Raw genomic sequence first — 24789 nt, 5'->3', positions numbered from 1 at the left:
ATCATTCTTAAATGGAAGAAGTTTGGAACCACCAAGACTCTTCCTAGAGCTGGCCGCCCGGCCAAACTGAGCAATCGGGGGAGAAGGGCCTTGGCCAGGGAGATGCCCAAGAAACCAGATGGTCACTCTGATAGAGCTCCAGAGTTCCTCTGTGGAGATGGGAGAACCTCCCAGAAGGACAACCATCTCTGCATTACTCCACCAATCAGGCCTTTCTGTTAGAGTGGCCAGACGGAAGCCACTCCTCAGTAAAAGGCACATGACAGCCCGCTTGGGGCTTGCCAAAAGGCACCTAAAGGACTCTCAGACCATAAAAAACAAGATTCTCTGGTCTGATGAACCCAAGATTGAACTCTTTGGCCTTAATGCTAAGCGTCACATCTGGAGGAAAACTGGCACCATCCCTACGGTGAAGCACGGTGATGGCAGCATCATGCTGTGGGGATGTTTTTCAACGGCAGGGACTGGGAGACTAGTCAGGATCAAGGGAAAGATGAACAGAGCAAAGAGAGATCCTTGATGAAAACCTGCTCCAGACCACTCAGGACCTCAGACTGAGGTGAAGGTTCACCTTCCAACAGGACAAGGACCCTAAGCACACAGCCAAGACAACACAGGAGTGGCTTCGGGGCAAGTCTCTGAATGTCCTTGAGTGGCCCAGCCAGAGCCCGGACTTTAACCCGATCAAACATCTCTGGAGAGACATGAAAATAACCGTTCAGCGATGCTCCCCATCCAACCTGACAGAGCTTGAGATTATCTGCAGAGAAGAATGGGAGAAACTCCCCAAATACAGGTGTGCCAAGCTTGTAGCGTCATACCCATGAAGACTCGAGGCTGTAATCACTGCCAAAGGTGCTTCAACAAAGTACTGAGTAAAGGCTCTGAATACTTATGTAAATGTTTAATTTTTTGCAAAAAAGTCTAAAAACCTGCTTTGATTTGTCATTATGGGGTATTGTGTGGAGATTGATGAGGGGGAAAAACAATTTAATCAATTTTAGAATAAGGCTGTAACGTAACAAAATGTGGAAAAGGTCAAGGGGTTTGAATACTTTCCGAATGCACTGTATATTATTATTATTATTATTATTATTATTATTATTATTATTATTATTATTATTATTATTATTATTATTATTATTATTATTATTATTATTATTATTATTATATACTGTATTCTAGTCAAGGCTCATCTTATATAGGGTAACACTTTACTTGACACCCAGCATCATAACACATTATTATATATATATATATATATATATATATATATATATATATATTTTTTTTTATTTTTTTCATTTAGCAGACGCTCTTATCCAGAGTGACTTACATGAGCAATTAGTGTTAAGTGCCTTGCTCAAGGGCACATCGACAGATTTTTCACCTAGTCGGCTCGGGGATTAGAACCAGCGACATTTCGGTTACTGGCACAACGCTCTTAACCATTAAGCTACCTGCCGCCCCATTATGACATTGTCATAATGTGTCATAACAGCTGACATAACTTGTCATAACCTGTTATAATATGGTCATAAAACTGTCATGACACATATATTTAGACCTGTTGTGACATATATTGCATTATTTAATGTCTGGTTATGACACCTACATAAGAGTGTAAAATCCCACAAACCTAACACGGTAGTTATTTTATGGCTGTGTCAAAACCCACAAAAGCTACCACACAAGGCAAAACATTACATTACACCATAGCATATGTGTCAACAGTATGTTTATGTTATAACCATTTTAGGGAAATTTACCATATTAAATTATAATTGTAATTGCGCACACATTGATGTCAGACATCCACCTACCCCAATGCTCTGTTGCTGATGACTGGGATGAATGCAGGAGCAGATTTCAGGAGCAGGACAAGACACCTTCTTTTTGACTGATGACTGATATAAGGGCAAGTACATGATAGGCCTATCTGGCTTATGATTATGATGGTCATAATGCTTCTGGACAGTGTCATAAAGTGTATTTTCTTAGTCCAAGTAAAGTGACACAGGATGGTCATAATGTTTCATGACAGTGTCATAAAGTGTATTTTCTACAAGTTATATGATGAAAAAAATGTGACTGTAAAGAATTCATTACAACAACAACAAAGGATTTAAGAAACAAACTTTCAAACGAAAGGTAACTTCCTGGCAGGGAAAAACCGAATTTGAATACGTTTGGTTTTGACACTCTTATGTAGGTGTCATAACCAACCAAAAAATAATGCAATATATGTCACAACAGGTGTAACTATATGGGTCATGACAGTGTTATGACCATATTATGACAGGTTATAACAAGTTATGTCAGCTGTTATGACATGTTATGATATGGTTATTGCCACTCCTATTTGCCATATTTTCAATTTAAGCCTACTAGAATGTGTGTGCCCCAAGGCTTGAGGGAAGCAAAAGTCATTCCGCTACCTAAGAATAGTAAAACCCCCTTTACTGGCTCAAATAGCCAACCAATTAGCCTGTTACTAACCCTTAGTAAACTATTGGAAAAAATTGTGTTTGACCAGATACAATGCCATTTTACAGTAAACAAATTGACAACAAACTTTCAGCATGCTTATAGAGAAGGACATTCAACAAGCACAACACTTACACAAATTACTGATGATTGGCTGAGAGAAATTGATGATATAAAGATTGTGGGGTCTGTTTTGTTAGACTTCAGTGGGGCTTTTGACATTATCGATCATATAGTCTGCTGCTGAAAAACGTATGTGTTATGGCTTTACACCCCCTGCTATAATGTGGATAAAGAGTTACTTGTCTAACAGAACACAGAGGGTGTTCTTTAATGAAAGCCTCTCAAACTTAATCCAGGTACAATCAGGAATTCCCCAGGGCAGCTGTTTAGGCCCCCCTTACTTTTTTCCATCTTTACTAACGACATGCTACTGGCCTTGAGTAAAGTCAGTGTGTCAATGTATGTGGATGACTCAACACTATACACTTCAGCTGCTACAGCAAATGAAATAACTGCAAAACTTAACAAAGAGTTGCAGTTAGTTTCGGAATGGGTGGTTAGTCATAGATATTTCCAAAACTAAGAGCATTGTATTTGGGTCAAATCATTCACTAAACCATAAACCTCAACTACATCTCGTGATGAATAGTGTGGATGTTGAGCAAGTTGAGGTGACCAAACTGCTTGGAGTAACCCTGGATTGTAAACTGTCATGGTCAAAGCATATTGATACAACAGTAGCTAAAATGGGGAGAAGTATGTCCATAATTAAGTGCTGCTCTGCCTTCTTAACAACACTATCAACAAGGTAGGTCCTACAGGGCCTAGTTTTGTCGCACCTAGACTACTGTTCAGTAGTGTGGTCAGGTGCCACAAGGAGGGACTTGGGAATGTTGCAGTTGGCTCAGAACAGGGCAGCACGGCTGGCCCTTAAAAGTACACGGAGTGCTAACATTAGTCTCTCCTGGCTTAGAGTGGAAGAGCAATTGACTTCATCACTGCTTGTTGACAAGCTGAATGTACCGAGCTGTCTGTTTGGACACCCATGCATACCCCACGAGACATGCCACCACTCTTCACAGTCTCCAAGTCCAGAACAGACTACGGGAAACACACAGTACTACATAGAGCCATGACTACATGGAACTCTATTCCACATCATGTAACTCAGTCAAGCAGTAAAATCAGATTTAAAAAACAGATAAAACTACACTTAATGGAACAGCGTGGACTGTGAAGAGAAACACACACACACACACACACACATAGGCACACACAGCATTCGCAAACACATGCTAACACACGCACTCTACACACACACACATTTTAATATTGTTATTTTGCTGTATTATTGATTTTGTATTGTAAATATGTTATGGTAGAGTAGTGTGTAATAATGTGTTGTGTTATGTATTGTTTTATTGTACGTAAATTGTGATTGGACCCCAGGATGAGTAGCTGCTGCCTTGGCAGCCGCTAATGGGGATCCGTAATAAATACAAATACAAATAACATGTACTGTAGATATAGATTTATATTCCGGAGTCTGAAATTGCTTGTTCTAATATTTCTATATTTCTTAATTTTTGGGGGGGATTTGCATGTATTGTTTTGTATTGTTAGGTATTACTGCACTGTTGGAGCTAGGAACATAAACATTTAGCTACACCCACGATAACATCTGCAAAATATGTGTAGGCGACCATCACAATTTGATTTGGATTTTTTAAGGTTTGTACATGGACTTGTTGCTGTGATACTACACTGTACTAATGATGTGAGACTATTATCTTTGAAGAGTTTCATCAATAGTATGTTTATTATGTCTATGTTGAAGAGGCTTTGATGGTTGCCATATTGTCATTAGATTGAAAGAAATAAATTGCTGCAATTTTCAATTGTTGAGCATCAAGCAATTGTGTTATATCGACATGGGCAGGCAATGGTAAGATAATAAATGGCCCATTTCAATTGAAATCATGCCTTTAATGTTCTTTATTCAAGGGTTCTGTTTTGTTTGGTTGTCCTTTCTTCTGGGTTGCGCTCGCTTACTGTGTGTGTATGTGCACTTCACAGGAGGTTGGTGGCACCTTAATTGGGGAGGATGGGCTTCTGGTAATGGCTGGAGCATAATAGTGGAATGGTATCAAATACATCAAACCATGGTTTCCATGAGTTTGATGCCATTCCATTTGCTCCGTTCCGGCCATTATTATGTGGTTTACGTGTCTGTGTATGCATGTGTGTGTGTGTTTGTATGAGTGTGAGGGTGTGCCTTTCTAAGTCTCAAATGTTTTATTTAGTTTTTCACCCCACCTGAGGAAAACCTCAGCATCTGTGTTGTGAATGAAGCCAGGGGGACCGGCAACACAACACTAAAGTTGTAACCTTTACCCTTTTATGTACCCTTTATTTGTTCCTATTTACTCTGTTTTATCTTAAGTTAAAAAAAACGTAACACAAAAGGAAACTGGAAGAGAATGAGCTAGAAACAGGCGTTGTCCTAAAGGCAGGATTTTTACTGCTCTCACTGTTGTCCTGTGTATAGATGATGGCATCAGATGGGGTACAGGAGAGCATGCGGGTGACTGTCAACATCCTGGTGATTGACGCCAATGACAACACTCCCACCTTCGGCGAAGTCTCCTACAGCGTTAAGGTGTTCACTGACATGCAGCAAGGAGAAACAGTACTACAGGTAATCAATACATATCTGTCTCTATCTTCCTGTCCCCCTTTCTCTCTGGCTCTCATTCTTCTCTTTTTATGTCTCTCTCTCTCTCTCTTGCTCTCGCTCTCTCTCTCTCTGTCTCTCCCTCACCCTTCCCTTGCTCTTTTTTTCTCTCTCTCTCTCCCGCCTCTCTTTCTCTCTCGCATCCAGTTTCCGCAAACAATCCAGTGCCTTAGATCAACAGTCCCAGCCCCAGAACAATCCACTCTTTCTTTGATCAGAGCTGATGACTCAAGAACAATCTACTTTCTTAATACAGTGGTCAGGACTCAAATATCATCAGCTCAATATTGACATAACTCAACGTAATACACTACCATGGGTCAACAGTCAGGACTCCAAATCAATCTCCTCTCCTATAAAAACAATTGTCACTGAAATAGATCCAGGGTGATCTGGTTTCTGGTTTGTCGTCATCTTTACAATATGTCTGAATGGAGTTTATTTAGTTTGACTCTGATTCTAGTTTGATTGGTTTGAAGGTTTGGGGTTGGTGTGTGTGTATGAGTGTGTGCGTGTGTGTGTGTATGCGTTTGTGTTTAGGGTCAAATTGTTTCCAGCAGGAAGTCCCCACGACGACATATCTGGTTTTGTGGGGTTCGTTCATCAGCAGTGCGCGTTTGTCTCTCATTTGGTAAGCAGAGCTTGGTTTTTAATCAAATAAAACAAAATGGGAAAAAACATATGTTTTTTATGTTTCTAAAGTATACAGGCACATTAGGCTACTCTTGTTCCATGCGCATATGGGCAGTGTGCGTCACGGCTGGATAGGCTGCGTTACCGTTAAAACCAGCTTTTGAAGCCCTGAGAGTAAGAATGATTGTACAGTATCAAAAAAAGCTTGAAAAGGTAGTGGAATGGGATTGGTGTGGTGTGTGAAAAATCCAATACTTAACTTTGTATGAAGTACAAATCACATTATTGTGGGAGCACCTCCTCTAAGAGTGTGAATTAGGCTGGTAAGCAGAGCATGATCTCTGATCGCTCAGCACACAGTCACAAAAAAAATGTCAGACACAGAAAAGGTCAAGTTTAATCTGTGTTTAAATTTCCCACCCAGCTCAGCTGAAATGAGGCCAGGGGTCACGTGGCGGCCGGTACGACCACTTAACCTATTTTTATAAGCAATATATATGAGAGTCTCCTGGCCTCTAAGGTCGCAGGTTTATTTGATGCTGCTGCTGCTATTTCATCTCTTAGACATCACAGCTGGAAAAAGGGTTCAGTAGGCTAGCCAAGCATAGATTAACATAGCAAGGCCTTACAGATATGGAGCTAACGTTAAACTAAATCCTGGCTAAGTGTGCTACGAGTTCTAAACGGTTGGGTGTCCAAGTTAATTGGCCATGTTTAATGTTGGAGATAACACAGCATGGTTCTAAGATCTATTAAAAACAAAAAACTACATTTTAAGTGAGAAGTAGGCATTGGTCTGAAGCCGAAAAAGAAAGGAATTTCACATGAGCACCACAATGCCTACTCCACCCATGCTATACCAAGGTTTCTCAGCACACAGTTTTGACCTACTACAGTAGCTATGTTGGTCTATTGTACCTCAAACAATGTGTATGCAGGTTTCTTAATATTTAAACCTTCTCAAACAGCCTAATTCACACTCTTAGAGGAGGTGCTCCCACAATAATGTGATTTGTACTTCATACAAAGTTAAGTATTGGATTTTTCACACACCACACCAATCCCATTCCACTACCTTTTCAAGCTTTTTTTGATACTGTACAATCATTCTTACTCTCAGGGCTTCAAAAGCTGGTTTTAACGGTAACGTAGCCTATCCAGCCGTGACGCACACTGCCCATATGCGCATGGAACAAGAGTAGCCTAATGTGCCTGTATACTTTAGAAACATAAAAAACGTATGTTTTTTCCCATTTTGTTTTATTTGATTAAAAACCAAGCATAGCCTCCCCTCCTCTCAATTAAGCCTTTTTTTTCTCTGCCCAATGCAATCGCGAAGTAGTCAACACTTAGTAAAGGGTTTGGCTCCTGAGACCACTTCTAAATAAATCGGAATCACCAAAGCTTTATTAAAATATAAAGTTTGAGAGGAGTAAAACAGTGAGCTGACATTCCATTTTTATCTATGCATTTTAGGCAGGTCCACATTATTTTTGCAATGCAGGTCCCGTTTTGGACGTGCGTAAAACCCCCTCCATGATGTAGGTTACATGTCCATTCCCATCATAAAACGAGAGATGAGAACCTCTGTGAATACTGGTGAACCTTGTATTTAGAAGTTATCTGTAACCTGTAAAAATGGCTTGTTTTTATTTATTTTGATTACAACCAAACTTATTAGAATGATTCACCTTCCTGGTTTTATTATGACAACGTCCGTGCCGCGTTTGCAATGCAACTTCTGGAGATGTGTGAATGCGATCTGATCTGTAAGATGGTTCCAATTATATTCATAAAACATATGCCTATTTGAGAGCAGTATAACAGTGAGTGGAAATTCTCCCTTTCTCTTTATATTGGATATTTGTCCAGCTATTGTGAAAAGTTTGGATTAAATTATGGTGCCTGTAAGTGTGCCGTCTATTTAAAACAAGTTGTTGTTTCGTTTTGTTTATTTGTTCTCTGTTTAGGCCTTATCAATAATGAATTTAATCTTGCTTATTGACAATGTTTGGCATGTCCATGCTCAGCCCTAATGCAATTCACAGTAGGCCTTGCCCCTATATCAGTGTGAATGCTATTGAAGCCATGCAATTACTAGAACAATGTGGACTGCAAATGGGTTCAAGTTAACATATTTGGCAAAGATTCTGTAGGTCTACATTTTGTTATGTCGTTTCTGTAAGCCATTTAACAAACTTTAACGGACTTACATTGGAATTGGAGTTGATTACAAGGCAATACATAAAAAGTCAGTAAATACACAACTTGAAGCAACCACATATTTCGCCTTGGAGCACGTTCTGATTGGCCAGTAAGGGGACAAGTCTCGACACACCCACAACTTGTTTATTCATCAAAATCCAGACCTTTCGCCCCAACGCCAGCAAGTGCGCAGATAATTGTGATAGTGAAAATAGCAAAACTATTTCTGACACACCCCTGAACCTATAGCGCTACCACCTGTGCTTAGATTTACCCTTGCGTTAGATTTGTTAAAATAGAGCCCATAGATTCTCACTCAATTAGCATCAGTATTTTAGGAGGGAGGATAAGTTGTTTACTGTAGCAGTTAGAAATGGTCAGTAGTTCTGTATACACACTAGTGGTGCGCAGGTCAGCTGTTTGTTCACCCGCCCGCAATTGCTAATAACCCATCTGCAACCACCTGACTATATGTGATAAAGTGAAAATCTGACCCGGGCATCCAACCCTAACCCGCAAATATAGAAAATGTGCTATAGGCTACAGTCAAAGACTGCAGAACAATTTTTTGACAGGGGGTGCAGGATTATTATTTTTGCCTCATTTAGATATGTTTCTGCTTATAATTTCTGACATTTTGGTAGGTTATTTGTTAGTCAACTTCAACTATAATTAGATACATGTAGCTTCTCTTTTGTCATTATATGTTGTCCTAGAAGACTAAATCCTTACTCAACAGAATGATGTAACAGATCGACAGATTGAATGCTTCAATCTAGTTGACATCGGTGAAGATGTTTAGGGACTGGGGAGAAAATACAATAAAGCAACAAAAAAATATGTTTGACCGGTTGTAAGGAACAAGAAAGCTGTGAAAATGACCCAATGTGTTTCTGAAAAGATTTCAGGTCGGCTTGGATGTATATTTTATGTGGTTCAAATACTATCAGCTTTATGATGCTTTTATGATGAAGACAGCACCTCTACAGATGGTATCTAACTGAGCATTGCATTCTCTCAAGATGCAGAAATAAATCATATTTCTCCACTCTTGTTCCCAAGTCCAAATTTTGCCTATATTTGGTGTATAATTTTACTGCAAGAAATGCTTAATTCTGCAGGAGTTATTATTAAGGCTATAGCCCTATTCGCACGGGACTAGTATTACTACAGAATGTTGGTTATGTATTTAATACCCAAGAATGTCCATTATTCCAGAGGCGCAATATTTTTTTAGGATGCATTTGGCACAATAATTATACATTGATGGATTGTTTAAGGTATTGTTTCTCTTTATTCAACCCGTCAGTCACCCACCCGCCCTTCAGCCACACAATATTTAATGACCCTAAACCCATCCGCCCGCGGATAGAACCGCGAGGTCTGCAGGTTATGAATCAACCCGCTCATCACTAATACACGCAGCTTACAAGAGCACCGTCTGGTACATGTCACTCATTGTATGCCGGTCCTGTACACATAACATTACAAAGACAGGTGGGGCCCTCCCACAAATCACTATTGCCCCCCTGCCTCAGTTCAGTAAATTGAATAGTTAGCGGCTTTGAATGTTGATTTTAGGGGCCACACCCTGCTGAGATACACTGAATTCTTCCACTCTCACACTGACTCTCCCTCTCCCTCTCGCTCTCCCTCTCTCTCTCAGCTGACGGCATTGGATGCGGATGAGGGGTTAAACGGTCTGGTGACCTATGAGATCCTTGCCGGAGCGCAGGGTGTTTTCATCATTAATAACCGCACTGGACGAATCACCATCGCACCCGGGATAGCCCTTAGCGTGGGCCTTTCTTACGCCCTTACAGTGAAGGCTGCGGACAACGCACCAGATATCCAGAGAAGGTACATTCATTTCATCCATTCATTTTTATCTATTCGTTCTTTCAGCCTTTCTTTTGCTCAATCACACCTTTCATTTATTAATGTGTTTATTAAAAGGACTGTATCCCTTGGATCTCCACATTAATATACATGCATTATTTAGGTGATGTTTGATGTAAAATCTTGTTTCTTACTCAGTTTTTCATTTTTCATACTTCTTCAGTTAATCAAGTATTCAATTATTCCTTCATTAAGTCAGGACTTCATACATGTATTCATCCATCTCATTCAGTCGTTGTTCCATCTGATTGTTTATTCCTACTGTACAGTCACTTGTAGGTCTATTCAATTCATGCATATATAATCATTGTATTCTTTATTGAATGTGCGTATTGATTCATGTATCTGCTGTGATTGAAGTTGTGAATGGTAAGAGGCTGTATGAAGACATATTTGACTGACCGTTGAGACAAACTGTTTAGAATCAAGTATCAGATGGCCTCTCATTCTTACCGACATTAGAAACACATCTTTGTCATGAATTTCTCTTCATTTTGAACTATCTTTTTGATAATGGTGTGATGCCTTATCTGTAATTATTGCCTCATATTCTTGTTGCCAAGAAGCAAGTGACTAGCACACTCTTCTGAAAGTTTATACGCACTATCTTAGCTAAGGCTCAAAGTTCTCAGCAGTATTTGAGGTTTGAACACAGAGGTGATACCTGCAGTAGAATGGGTTTTGCTGAAGATAGTTTGCCATGACTGGATCTGACTGTGCAAACAGAAATCTATTGGACTTGGCAAACAGTGCCTCTGTACGCAGACTCTTCAGCAGCTTTTTCAAGATAACACATTTAGGCTGCCGGTTGGAAACTGAAGTACTTTCTTCATGATAGCTCCTTGTTTCTGTAAGGGCTTCCAATATGCTGTATACAACATCTATATTTAGCCTACTGTATATGAGGGCACAGCTCCCTCCTCAGTGGCTTGTTCACCTACCTTTATCAGCCTCTTTAAGCAGGATGTCCTTTTTGGCAGTCAGGAAACTCATGACAACCTTAAATTCCCTGATAAATCACCACTGTACTATTACAGTTGCGCTCTAATATATTGGTACCCTTGCACGATTCACAATTTCTTCAAGAAGTTGAAATGGAAAAATGTTGGTGTTCACACGTGTATATGTTTGATTAACAACTGCACAGGACCTAGAAAAAATTTAGTCAAAAAATGACCTGGACTAAATTATTCAGAATTGAAATGAATTTGGTTGGAGACAGGTGATTCTTGTTTACTGTGTAATTTTTCTCACCTGTGGTAATTGGCAGGTGCCTACAGGCTGCAGTAGCCATTGAACCTGAAAACCGGATGTTCTGTTCCATTCCACTGTACTGTAAAGTGCAAGGGTGCCAATATATGTGAATGTAACTGAGCAAAGAATGTCCTTCTGGGGGACATCAAGTACTCTACTCTATACCATTCCATTCTACTATACCCTTTTGTATTCTATTCTGCAAGCCCCCAAAAATGACCTCCACACCAGTGTATGTAACCATTACCTTTCCTTCCGCCCTCTCGTTGCCCCCCACCCCTCCAGGAGCTCTATCACCACGGTGTACATTGAGGTGCTGCCCCCCAACAACCAGAGCCCCCCACGCTTCCCCCTCTTCACCTACAGCCTGGAGGTCAGCGAGGCCATGAGGATTGGAGCCATCCTGCTCAACCTACAGGTGAGCGGCACACAGCAGGGGTCAAAGGTCACATAACTAGATCGATGGAGGCCAGGAGAGGGCAGTGTGATTACTCAAGCGAAGATCATGGAAGCTTTTGAGTTTAGCAAACAGCAATTACTAAACCAGCCAGTATGGATTATCAGATGTAATATCATATGATTTAATAGATTTTAATAATTTATGTGTTGGCAGTGGAAGTAAACGCTTGCTTGATTTCTATCTTCTGTTCTTGTTGTTTTTTTATAGGCCACAGACAGAGAGAATGACCCAATCACATACCAGATTTTGAGTGGGGATATCCAGCAAGTCTTCAACCTCTCTAAAACGTAATATAGATGGATGGATGGATGATGATTCAGAATAGCATTTGTGCTTTGTCTTGCTTCAGTCCTTGAGAATGAGAAATATTAAAGTTGTTAGTGTGAGCAATGACCATGTGGAAATCTATTTTAAGAAACTATTCACAAAATAAGGCACAATTATCCTAACAAGAGCCTCTTGTCTAGAATGTGCCCTGAGTCAATGGCCTGTACAATTAACCTAACTTGTTACTTTTGGACAAATCAAATCCAAATCAAATAAAATTGTATTTGCCACATGCGCCGAGTGAAATACTTACTTACAAGCCCTTAACCAACAAAGCAGTTTTAAGAAAAACATGTTAAGTAAAAAATAAAAAATAATAATTTAAGAGCAGCAGTAAAATAAAATAACAGTAGGGAGGCTATTTACAGGGGGTACCGGTACAGAGTCAATGTGCGGGGGCACCGGTTAGTCGATGTAAATGAGGTAATATGTACATGTGGGTAGAGTTAAAGTGACTATGCATAGATAGTCAAGGATCATATCACCTCTACCTTACCTGTCACCCTAGACCCACTTCAATTTGCTTACCGCCCCAATAGATCCACAGACGATGCAATTGCCATCACACTGCACACTGCCCTATCCCATCTGGACAAGAGGAATACCTATGTAAGAATGCTGTTCATTGACTATAGCTTAGCATTCAACACCATAGTACCCTCCAAGCTCATCAATAAGCTCGCAGCCCTGGGTCTGAACCCCGCCCTGTGCAACTGGGTCCTGGATTTCCTGACGGGCCACCCCCAGGTGGTGAAGGTAGGAAACAACATCTCCACTTCGCTGATCCTCAACATTGGGGCCCCTCAAGGGTGCGTTCACCCATGACTACGTGGCCAAGCATGCCTCCAACTCAATCATCAAGTTTGCAGATGACACAACAGTAGTAGGCTTGATTACCAATAATGACGAGACAGCCTACAGGAAGGAGGTGAGGGCTCTGGGAGTGTGGTGCCAGGAAAATAACCTCTCACTCAACGTCAACAAAACAAAGGAGATGATCGTGGACTTCAGGAAACAGCAGAGGGTGCATCCCCCTATCCACATCGACGGGGCCACAGTGGAGAAGGTGGAAAGCTTTAAGTTCCTTGGCGTACACATCACTGACAAACTGAAATGGTCCACCGATTCAGACAGTGTGGTGAAGAAGGTGCAACAGAGCCTCTTCAACCTCAGGAGGCTGAAGAAATTTGGCTTGGCACCTAAAACCCTCACGAACTTTTACAGATGGACAATTGAGAGCATCCTGTCAGGCTGTATCACCACCTGGTATGGCAACTGCACCGCCTGCAACCACAGGGCTCTCCAGAGGGTAGTGCGGTCTGCCGAATGCATTACCGGGGGCAAACTACCTGCCCTCCAGGACACCTACAGTACCTGATGACACAGGAAGGCCAAAAAGATCATCAAGGACAGCAAATAGTCCGGATAGCCATGGCTTGGGGGTAGAAGCTGTTAAGAAGCCTTTTGGACCTAGACTTGGCGCTTCGGTACCGCTTGCCGTGCTGTAGCAGAGAGAACAGTCTATGACCAGGGTGGCTGGAGTCTTTGACAATTTTTAGGGCCTTCCTCTGACACCGCCTGGTATAGAGGTCCTGGATGGCAGCAAGCTTGGCCCCAGTGATGTACTGGGCCGTACGCACTACCCTCTGTAGTGCCTTGCAGTCGGAGGCCGAGCAGTTGCCATACCAGGCGGTGATGCAACCAGTCAGGATGATTTCGATGGTGCAGCTGTAGAATTTTTTGAGGATCTGAGGACCCATGCCAAATATTTTTAGTCTCCTGAGGGGGAATAGGCTTTGTCGTGCCCTCTTCACGACTGTCTTGGTGTGTTTGGACCATGATAGTTTGTTGGTGATGTGGACACCAAAGAACTTGAAGCTCTCAACCTGTTCCACTACAGCCCTGTCGATGAGAATGGGGGCGTGCTCAGTCCTCTTTTTTTTCCTGTAGTCCACAATCATCTCCTTTGTCTTGATCACGTTGAGGGAGAGGTTGTTATCCTGGCACCACACGGCCAGCTCTCTGACCTCCTACCTATAGGCTGTCTCATTGTTGTTGGTGATCAGGCCTACAACTGTTGTGTCGTCGGCAAACTTAATGATGGTGTTGGAGTCATGCCTGGCCATGCAGTCATGAGTGAACAGGGAGTACAGGAGGGGACTGAACACGCACCCCTGAGGGGCCCCCGTGTTGAGGATCAGCGTGGCAACTGCTACGGGATGGCAACTGCTTGGCCTCCGACCGCAAGGCACTACAGAGGGTAGTGCGTACGGCCCAGTACATCACTGGGGCCAAGCTTCCTGCCATCCAGGACCTCTATACCAGGCGGTGTCAGAGGAAGGCCCTCAAAATTGTCAAAGACTCCAGCCACCCTAGTCATAGACTGTTCTCTCTGCTACCGCACGGCAAGTGGTACCGGAGTGCCAAGTCTAGGTCCAAAAGACTTCTCAACAGCTTCTACCCCCAAGCCATAAGACTCCTGAACAGCTAATCTTGGCTACCCAGACTATTTGCACTGCCCCCCCACCCCATCCTTTTACGCTGCTGCTACTCGGTTAATTATTTATGCATAGTCACTTTAACTCTACCCACATGTACATATTACTTCAACTACCTCAACTAGCCAGTGCCCCCGCACATTGATTCTGCACCGGTACCCCCCTGTATATATAGCCTCCCTACTGTTATTTTATTTTACTTCTGCTCTTTTTTTCTCAACACTTTTTTTTGTTGTTGTTTTATTTTTTATTTAAAAAAATAAATGCACTGTTGGTTAAGGACTGTAAGTAAGCATTTCACTGTAATGTCTGCACCTGTTGTATTCGGCGCATGTGGCCAATAAAATTTGATTTGATTTGATTTGTTACTTACCCTTACCACCTGGGGGCGGCCTGTCAGGATCCAGTTGCAGAGGGAGGTGTTTAGTCCCAGGGTCCTTAGCTTAGTGATGAGCTTTGAGGGCACTATGGTGTTGAACGCTGAGCTGTAGTCAATGAATAGCATTCTCACGTAGGTGTTCCTCTTGTCCTGGTGGGAAAGGACAGTGTGGATTGCAGTAGAGATTGTTGGGGCAGTATGCAAATTGGAGTGGGTCTAGGGTTTCTGGGATAATGGTGTTGATGTGAGCCATGACTTTCAAAGCACTTCATGGCTACAGACGTGAGTGCTACGGGTTGGTAGTCACTTAGGCAGGTTATCTTAGTGTTCTTGGGAAAAGGGACTATGGTGGTCTGCTTGAAAAATGTTGGTATTACAGACTCCGTCAGGGACATGTTGAAAATGTCAGTGAAGACACTTGCCAGTTGGTCAGCGCATGCTCGGTGTACACATCCTGGTAATCCGTCTGGCCCTGCGGCCTTGTGAATGTTGACCTGCTTAAAAGTCTTACTCACATCGGCTACGGAGAGCGTGATCACATAGTCATCCGGAACAGCTGATGCTCTCATGCATGCTTCAGTGTTGCTTGCATCGAAGCGAGCATAGAAGTGATTTAGCTCATCTGGAAGGCTCGTATCACTGGGCAGCTTGCGGCTGTGCTTCCCTTTGTAGTCTGTAATAGTTTGCAAACCCTGCCACATCCGACGAGCGTCGGAGCCGGTGTAGTACGAGTCAATCTTAGTCCTGTATTGACTCTTTGCCTGTTTGATGGTTTGTTAGAGGGCATAGCGGGATTTCTTATAATGATTACAGCCTTGAGTTTTCTTGAAGCTACAAGCTTGGCACACCTGTATTTGGGGAGTTTCTCCCATTCTTCTCTGCAGATCGTCTCAAGCTCTGTCAGGTTGGATGGGGAGCGTCGCTGCGCGGCTATTTTCAGGTCTCTCCAGAGATGTTCGATCGGGTTCAAGTCCGGGCTACGGCTGGGCCACTCAAGGACATTCAGAGACTTGTCCCGAAGCCACTCCTGCGTTGTCTTGGCTGTGTGCTTAGGGTTGTTGTCCTGTTGGAAGGTGTACCTTCGCCCCAGTCTGAGGTCCTGAGCGCTCTGGAGTAGGTTTTCATCAAGGATCTCTCTGTACTTTGCTCCGTTCGTCTTTCCCTCGATCCTGACTAGTCTCCCAGTCCCTGCTGTGTGTGCCTTTCCAAATCATGTCCAATCATTTGAATTTACCACAGGTGGACTCCAATCAAGTTGTAGAAACATCTCAAGGATGATCAATGTAAACAGGGCTCAATTTCGGTCTGAATACTTATGTAAATAATTATTTGCTTTATTTGTATATTTCTAAAAACCTGTTTTTGCTTTGTCATTATGGGGTATTCTGTGTAGATAGATGAGGAACATTTTTTTATTTAATCCATTTAAAAATAAGGCTGTAACGTAAGAAAATGTGGAAAAGGGGATGGGGTCTGAATACTTTCAGTATACACTGTATACTGAGAACAGAACAAAAACACCCTGGGTCAACTGCATCTATCATCATCCATGTTTAGAAAATGAGCTATCTAGTGGAAGTCCTCCACAACATCCTCCCCTATAGGCTGGAAAGCACAGACAGTCCTCTACCCTCAGCCTCACTGACTTGTTACATGGCTCACTGCATGAAAAAGAGAAGGAGGATAGGCTTCAAACAACCAGAAAGAAGATGAAAATTGTCATCAGCCACCCACTGCCAATATAGCCTGTCAGAGCAAGGGATGGGAGAGGAGGTGGAGGGGGTGGAGTGAGAGAGGGATAGAGGCGGGAGGAGAGGAGAAACACCATTAAATATTTACGAGGCGAGTGCGGTTTACTGTCCCTTAAATAAACAAGGAAATAAAGAAGGAAGCGTCCCGTGCGATGGCGCCACGGTGAGGAGACATGGGGAGACTGAAAAATCTAATTGATTAAAGCCTCTCCCAGCCATGCCAGGCATCGTTTCCCCCTCTTTTGTTTGAGTTTGTTTACTCTTAATCTGTCTCCAGGAGTGATTGTTTGTATGGAGGGATGATTACTTTGAGCAGGGTAGCATGGCAACAGTAAGAAAAGACGTGACAATATCTCCAGGACTCTGAGACATCTGTTGTTGGTACAGTAATCTCTCCCCGAGCAGATACAATTGACATCTTCCTAAAACAAGTGCATATCCTACTGTGTCTTTTGGAGAGGTTGAATCGTTATACATTACAATAGCAGCCCTCAGCAGCTTTACTGTATAAGTACCCCACTGTATATTCCCCTAACCAGGTGCATGGGACTTCTGATGAATCGAAGGATAATTAACCGGTAACGTATGCTTGATGAGTGTGCGAAATATGGCGTCCTAGTCAGAGCTGCTCTCTCATTTTTCAAACCCATCCAGAACTCTTGAGAGGGATGACGGGGCGGCAGAGGTTTTGTGCAGCGTAGGATGTTCAGATTCAGGCCACATATGGTGCTGGTTTGATACGGCTAATATGAATAATGGGCTCCTTGGTCTATACCTCCCTCTAAATGGAGCAGGTTCCCCAGAGGCATGATGGGTAGAGACAGAGAAGCTCAGCCTCAGATCTTTTCCCACTTTTAGCCAGGAATAGATAGCAAAGATCATTACAACAAGGCTTGGACTCAACACTCGTATGATACACACAAAAGATGCTACAGAGTCGAAGAGAGGACATACAGTGGCTTGCGAAAGTATTCACCCCCCTTGGCATTTTTCCTATTTTCTTGACTTAAATCTTGGAATTAACATGGATTTTTGGGGGGTTTGTATCATTTGATTTACACAATAAGCCTATGACTTTGAAGATGCAAAATAATTTTTTTTGTGTGAAACAAACAAGAAATAAGACAAAAAAACAGAACTTGAGCGTGTATAACTATTCACCCCCCCAAAGTCAATACTTTGTAGAGCCACCTTTTGCAGCAATTACAGCTGCAAGTCTCTTGGGGTATGTCTGTATAAGATTGGCACATCTAGCCACTGGGATTTTTGCCCATTCTTCAAGGCAAAACTGCTCCAGCTCCTTCATGTTGGATGGGTTCCGCTGGTGTACAGCAATCTTTAAGTCATACCACAGATTTTCAATTGGATTGAGGTCTGGTCTTTGACTAGGCCATTCCAAGACATTTAAATGTTTCCCCTTAAACTGCTCAAGTGTTGCTTTAGCACTATGCTTAGGGTCATTGTCCTGCTGGAAGGTGAACCTCCGTCCCAGTCTCAAATCTCTGAAAGACTGAAACAAGTTTCTCTCAAGAATTTCCCTGCATTTAGCGCCATCCATTTAGCGCCATCCCACAGCATGATGCTGCCACCACCATGCTTCACTGTGGGGATGGTGTTCTCAGGGTGATGAGAGGTGTTGGGTTTGCGCCAGACATAGCGTTTTCCTTGATGGCCAAAAAGCTAAATTTTAGTCTCATCTGACCAGAGTACCTTCTTCCATATGTTTTGGGAGTCTCCCATATGCCTTTCGGCGAACACCAAACGTGTTTGCTTAGCAATGGCTTTTTTATGGCCACTCTTCTGTAAAGTCCAGCTCTGTGGCGTGTACGGCTTAAAGTGGTCCTATGGACAGATACTCCCATCTCCGGTGTGGAGCTTTGCAGCTCCTTCAGGGTTATCTTTGGTCTCTTTGTTGCCTCTCTGATTAATCCCCTACGTGCCTGGTCCGTGAAGTTTGGTGGGCGGCCCTTGCTTAATGGTGTTGCAGACTCTGGGGCCTTTCAGAACAGGTGTATATATACTGAGATCATGTGACAGATCATGTGACACTTAGATTGCACAAAGGTGGACTTTATTTAACTAATTATGTGACTTCTGATGGTAATTGGTTGCACCAGATCTTGTTTAGGGGCTTCATAGCAAAGGGGGTGAATACATATGCACACACCACTTTTCTGTAATTTATTTTTTTGAATATTTTGAAACAAGTAATTTTATTCATTTCACTTCACCAATTTTGACTATTTTGTGTATGTCCATTACATGAAATCCAAATAAAAATCAATTTAAATTACAGGTTGTAATGCAACAAAATAGGAAAAATGCAATTAATACTTTTGCAAGGCACTGTACAAGTAGACTAGCAGATACCAGAGATCATATGTTCAGTACTGGGGAAAATACTTCCAGGTTCATGCACATGGAAGGAAGCAAATATGGCATGCCATCAGATATGAGGGCAGAATCACTCACATGCAGCACTACCTTCCTCCACTTGCCCTCCACTGTGTGTTAACAAGATCCTATCAGTCTGACAACAACTTCCTCTCTCTAGGATCTCTCCTGTAGCTGCTGGCTACTATCATACGTGATCAGTGTCCTATCAAACAGGGTCGGAGTAGAGTTCACAACTTCGAGCAGGTTGGGATAGATTCCCTGTTGTCTGAGAAGCAAAGATCATCATCATCATTATTATTATAATCAGCATCATCATATTCAAGTTCAGCTTCACTGCTCTTTGTACCCAGAGCTTCATTCTGTGCAGATTTTAGGAATTTGTGGCCATGGTATAAATATACATGAGCACAACAGCTTGGCTGTAGAAGACACTGTTTTGCATTTTTATGCTGTTTGGAGAAAAAATGTGCTTGGCCTCATGAATGCCAGCTCAACTGGTGGCGGAGAAACGTATGGGCCATAACTAAGAGAACTCACTTGGAAAATGGACAACTTTAATCAAGCTTGGAGATGGTCCTCTCAGGCTGTGATGCATTGGGGGGCAGACAGGCAGGCGAGGAAGTGTAGGCTCTGCAAGGTCATGTCTGACCTGCCTAGTCGAAGAAGCTTTAAATTATTGACATGAGAGTGCAGGCGGAAAGGAGGAAAATGTGTCGCTGCATGTTTCTGTTTTTTTGTGTTTCCAATTGTGTGTTTGTGTGTGTGTGTGAGAGAGAGAGGTGTGAAGAGAAAGTGTGTTTGTGTCTCAAGTACACCTGCTCATTACACTGTACTGTAGCTTATCCATTCATTGCAGATCCACTTGCAAGGGCACCAACAAATCCTGAATGGATTTAGTAGAGCATGGGTTTTGCTGTTTACTAATGCTGCTGTGTGTTGTGTGTTGTTGTCTCTCCCTCTACAGGATAGGCCTGCTGCTTCTAGGGAAGCCTTTGGACAGGGAGACCACTGACCAGTACCATCTCATCGTCACTGCCTCTGATGGCAACCCAGGCGGGGTGAGATTATTTTATTCAGTTAATAGGAGTGCAACGGTACATGTATTCGTACCGAACTGTTCTGTATGGGGACCTCGGTTCGGTCCGCACTGTGAACCCGAATGAATACATTAAAAAAAACATATTTACATAATAAACACTATGCCTATGCTGCGTTGTAGGCCTATGCCTCTTGAGTAAATATGAGCAAAACTGAAAAAAAATAATTTCAGGCTATTCCGTTAAAATAACTAGAGCCTATGTGCAAGTTGCAATCAAAATTATAATCTTAATTGGCACATTTCAAATTGTCCTTTTGTGAGGCGCAGCTGGGAACAGTTCTGTACGATGGCGAGTGGTGTGGTTGATAAACCAGAATTGGAGGATCTTCCATCATTGTTTAAATGTCCAGTTTGGCAAGATGTTTTGCTTCCCAGTAGATTACAACGGCGATGGACAGAGAGTTGTGGATAAAACGTTAACAGTATGTCGCAACGCTCAACAAGAATACCCTATGCAGCTGCCAACACCTCAAAATTGTTGACACATTTACGCCGAAATCACCCCAGTATACCGGAGCAAGACGGAAACACAAATAAACAACAACAGAACACCGTCTCCCCTCTGCATTCAAGCAGCCCTTGGCAGCTGATTCTGACCGGGCCAAATAAATTACAAGAGCGATAGGTAGGCTATGTTTATATGTTTTACAGTTTATGATTTATAGCCACGGATATGCGCCCATTCTCAGTGGTTGAGAATAGGGGGTTTCAGCACCTTGTGAAAGTGCTCAAGCCACTTTACAAACTTCCCTCTTGCACCCATTTCAGCAAACAGGTAGTACACGCTCTATATAAGCAAACCAAAGTTGACATTTCTGGGCTGACCTAACAGTGGCAGCCCATCACGTTTCCCCGGAGTGGGAGATGTACCGTGCAAAGACACGCATCTGGCACTGAAGGAGGCAGTGTGATGGTGCGTTCGTAACCAAGTGGGAATTTACCACATACGACTGGGGGAAATCCACTTCAATGGCCCTCCAACTGGTAATTACTAGTGGGAAACTCGTCTATCATCCTGACCACCCACTTCTCCCACATGGTAACCTCTGACGTCACCTACTAAGGCAATGGCCTCTATAAAAGCATTTAGGCAGTTAAATGCAACAACAAATATTATTTGTAAAAAGCAATCTTTTAATGTGGTTTTTGAACTCTATAAATTACAAGCATGATAGCTGTACTTTTAGTTTATGGTTGACACAGCTTTTTGGCCATTAGCCAATCGGCGTTTCTCAACAAGTTCAAATCACATGAATGCATCCAACTGGTATGTACGACTTCACAACTGGTCAATTCCCACCTCCCACATGGTTACAAATGCAGCATCAGAGTGGAAACTTGAGAGGCCCAACATAACAATCCTGTCACAACAGACAATGCAAGGAACATTATGAATGCTGAACATTGTGAATGGCATTTCGTTTTCCTGCTGTACCGAAACCGAACCGAACCGAACCGTGACCTCAAAACCGCAATACATACTGAACCGTGGGTTTGGTGAACCATTACACCCATGTCAGTTAGGGAATTGGATGGATGGATGGATTGGTGGATTGGTTGATTGACACAATTTCTGTGAATGTCTGACTTTCGATTGTTTATACAAAGATCACAGCTAGGATACAGGCCTTTATAGTTATTTCCTTGAAGCTCATGTTAGGTCTTCAGAGATAGATAAACATGCACTTTACTGTGAGAAGACTATCCTGTACTGTGTTAAAGGGATACTTCAGGATTTTGGCAATGAGGCCCTTTATCTACTTCCCCAGAGTCAGATGAACTCGTGGATACCATTTGTATGTCTCTGTGTCCAGTATAAAGGAAGTTAGAGGTAGTTTCGCAAGCCAAAGCTAACTAGCGTGGAAGACAGCATTTATGCATTTTCTAGGAAGACAGTATGATGGTAGAGGAGGACAGAGTGAGAAAGTGAGCCTACAAAATGTACAGAGAGAAGGTCAGAGTGGGAGTGACAGACCAATAAAGAGAGAGAGAGAGAGAGAGAGAGGTGCTCTGACCTCTCAGAATGAGGTGACCAGCGCTGGCCCTCTGTGTACTAATGTTGATTAAAGGATTGTAAGCAATATTCCCTCTAAGCTGTGCATGTGTGCACGCACGCAGTAGCCCCGAGACTGCCATGCAGCTCCCCCGGGACTGCCGCGCAGAAGAAATATTAGCCCACAGAGAGAAGCATGAGATTGAACTTTACTCAACTTTCTAGAGCAGTGGTCACCAACCGGTCGATCGCGAAACAATTCTGTAAATAAACCAACGATAAAGCCTTGTTTTATCAATTTTTTATTCGTATCGGGCTGTTGGCGGTAGGTGCACCCGATTCAACTGCCCTGCACACCGGATAGGCAACTGTTGCCATTTTGAACCATTTCATGTGTCTGAAAGTTCAAACTCTGCCTTCCCAGTGGGCCCGGAGTGCAAATCAAGTGCACTAATAATAATAATAATATAATAATAATCTGGTCTGATGAAACCAATATTGACCTCTTTGGCCTGAATGCCAAGCATCATGTCTGGAGGAAACCTGCACCATCCCTACGGTGAAGCATGGTGGCGGCAGCATCATACTGTGGGGATCAAGGCAAAGATGAACGGCGCAAAGTAAAGAGAGATCCTTGATGAAAACCTGCTCCAGAGCGCTCAGGACCTCAGACTGGGGCAAAGGTTCACCTTCCAAAAGGACAACAACCCTAAGCACACAGCCAAGACAACGCAGGAGTGGCTTCGGGACAAGCCTCTGAATGTCCTTGAGGAGCCCAGCCAGAGCCCGGACTTGAACCCGATCGAACATCTCTGGAGAGACCTGAAAATAGCTGTGCAGCAACGCCCCCCATCCAACCTGACAGAGCTTGAGAGGATCTGCAGAAAATAATGGGAATAACTCCCCAAATACAGTAGTGCCAAGCTTGTAGCATCATACCCAAGAAGACTCAAGGCTGTAATCGCTGCCAAATGTGCTTCAACAAAGTACTGAGTAAAGGGTCTGAATACTTACAGTTGAAGTCAGAAGTTTACATACACCTTAGCCAAATACATTTAAACTCAGTTTTTCACAATTATTGACATTTAATCCTAGTAAAAATGTCATGTCTTAGGTCAGTTAGGATCACCACTTTATTTTAAGAATGTGAAATGTCAGACTAACTTTATTTATTTCATCACATTCCCAGTGGGTCAGAAGTTTACATACACTGAATTAGTATTTGGTAGCATTGCCTTTAAATTGTTTAATTTGGCCAAACGTTTCATGTAGCCTTCCACAAGCTTCCCACAATAGGTTGGGTGAATTCTGGCCCATTCCTCCTGACAGAGCTGGTGTAACTGAGTCAGTTTTGTAGGCCTCCTTGCTCACACACACTTTTTCAGTTCTGCCCACACATTTTCTATAGGATTGAAGTCAGAGCTTAGTGATGGCCACTCCAATACCTTGACTTTGTTGTCCTTAAGCCATTTTGCCACAACTTGGGTCATTGTCCATTTGGAAGACCCATTTGCGACCAAGCTTTAACTTCCTGACTGATGTCTTGAGATGTTGCTTCAATATATCCACATAATTTTCCTTCCTCATGATGCCATCTATTTTGTGAAGTGCACCAGTCCCTCCTCCAGCAAAGCATCCTTACAGCATGATGCTGCCAGCCCTGTGCTTCACGGTTGGGATGGTGTTCTTCAGCTTGCAAGCTTCCCCCTTTTTCCTCCAAACATAACGATGGTCATTATGGCCAAACAGTTCTATTTTTGTTTCATCAGACCAGATGACATTTCTCCAGAAAGTACGATCTTTGTCCCCATTTGCAGTTGCAAACCGTAGTCTGGCTTTTTTATGGCGGTTTTGGAGCAGTGGCTTCTTCCTTGCTGAGCGGCCTTTCAGGTTATGTCGATATAGGACTCGTTTTACTGTGGATATAGATACTTTTGTACCTGTTTCCTCCAGCATCTTCACAAGGTCCTTTGCTGTTATTCTGGGATTGATTTGCACTTTTCGCACCAAAGTACGTTCATCTCTAGGAGACAGAACGCGTCTCCTTCGTGAGCGGTATGACGGCTGCGTGGTCCCATGGTGTATATACATGCATACTATTGTTTGTACAGATGAACGTGGTACCTTCCAGCGTTTGGAAATTGCTCCCAAGGATGAACAAGACTTGTGGAGGTCTACAATTTTTTCTGAGGTCTTGGCTGATTTCTTTTCATTTTCCCATGATGTCAAGCAAAGAGGCACTGAGTTTGAAGGTAGGCCTTGAAATACATCCACAGGTACACCTCCAATTGACTCAAATGATGTCAATTAGCCTATCAGAAGCTTCTAAAGCCATGACATCATTTTCTGGAATTTTCCAAACTGTTAAAGACACAGTCAACTTAGTGTATGTAAACGTCTGACCCACTGGAATTGTGATACAGTGAATTATAAGTGAAATAATCTGTCTGTAAACAATTGTTGGAAAAATTACTTGTGTCATGCACAATGTAGATGTCCTAACCGACTTGCCAAAACTATAGTTTGTTAAGAAGAAATTTGTGGAGTGGTTGAAAAACGAGTTTTAATGACTTTAACCTAAGTGTATGTAAACCTCAGACTTCAACAGTATGTAAATGTAATATTTATGTTAATAATATGTTTTTTTTAAACCTGTTTCTGCTTTGTCAT

At 42.5% G+C, this 24789-nt stretch overlaps 1 protein-coding gene across 1 annotated transcript in view; it reads left to right on the top strand.

Annotated features, from left to right (window-relative positions):
• The window catches only part of LOC121553438 (protocadherin-15-like), a 273628-nt gene that overhangs the window by 143667 nt on the left and 105172 nt on the right, over positions 1-24789 (top strand). Inside the window, 5 exon segments of the mRNA XM_041866538.2 lie at positions 5039-5188; positions 9729-9922; positions 11501-11633; positions 11883-11962; positions 19992-20085. Of these exon segments, the coding sequence (XP_041722472.2) occupies positions 5039-5188; positions 9729-9922; positions 11501-11633; positions 11883-11962; positions 19992-20085 (651 nt within the window).

This window comes from Coregonus clupeaformis, chromosome 37 (assembly GCF_020615455.1).
Source record: "Coregonus clupeaformis isolate EN_2021a chromosome 37, ASM2061545v1, whole genome shotgun sequence".
NCBI lineage: Eukaryota > Metazoa > Chordata > Actinopteri > Salmoniformes > Salmonidae > Coregonus > Coregonus clupeaformis.
This window is presented reverse-complemented; position numbering and strand designations above follow the sequence as displayed.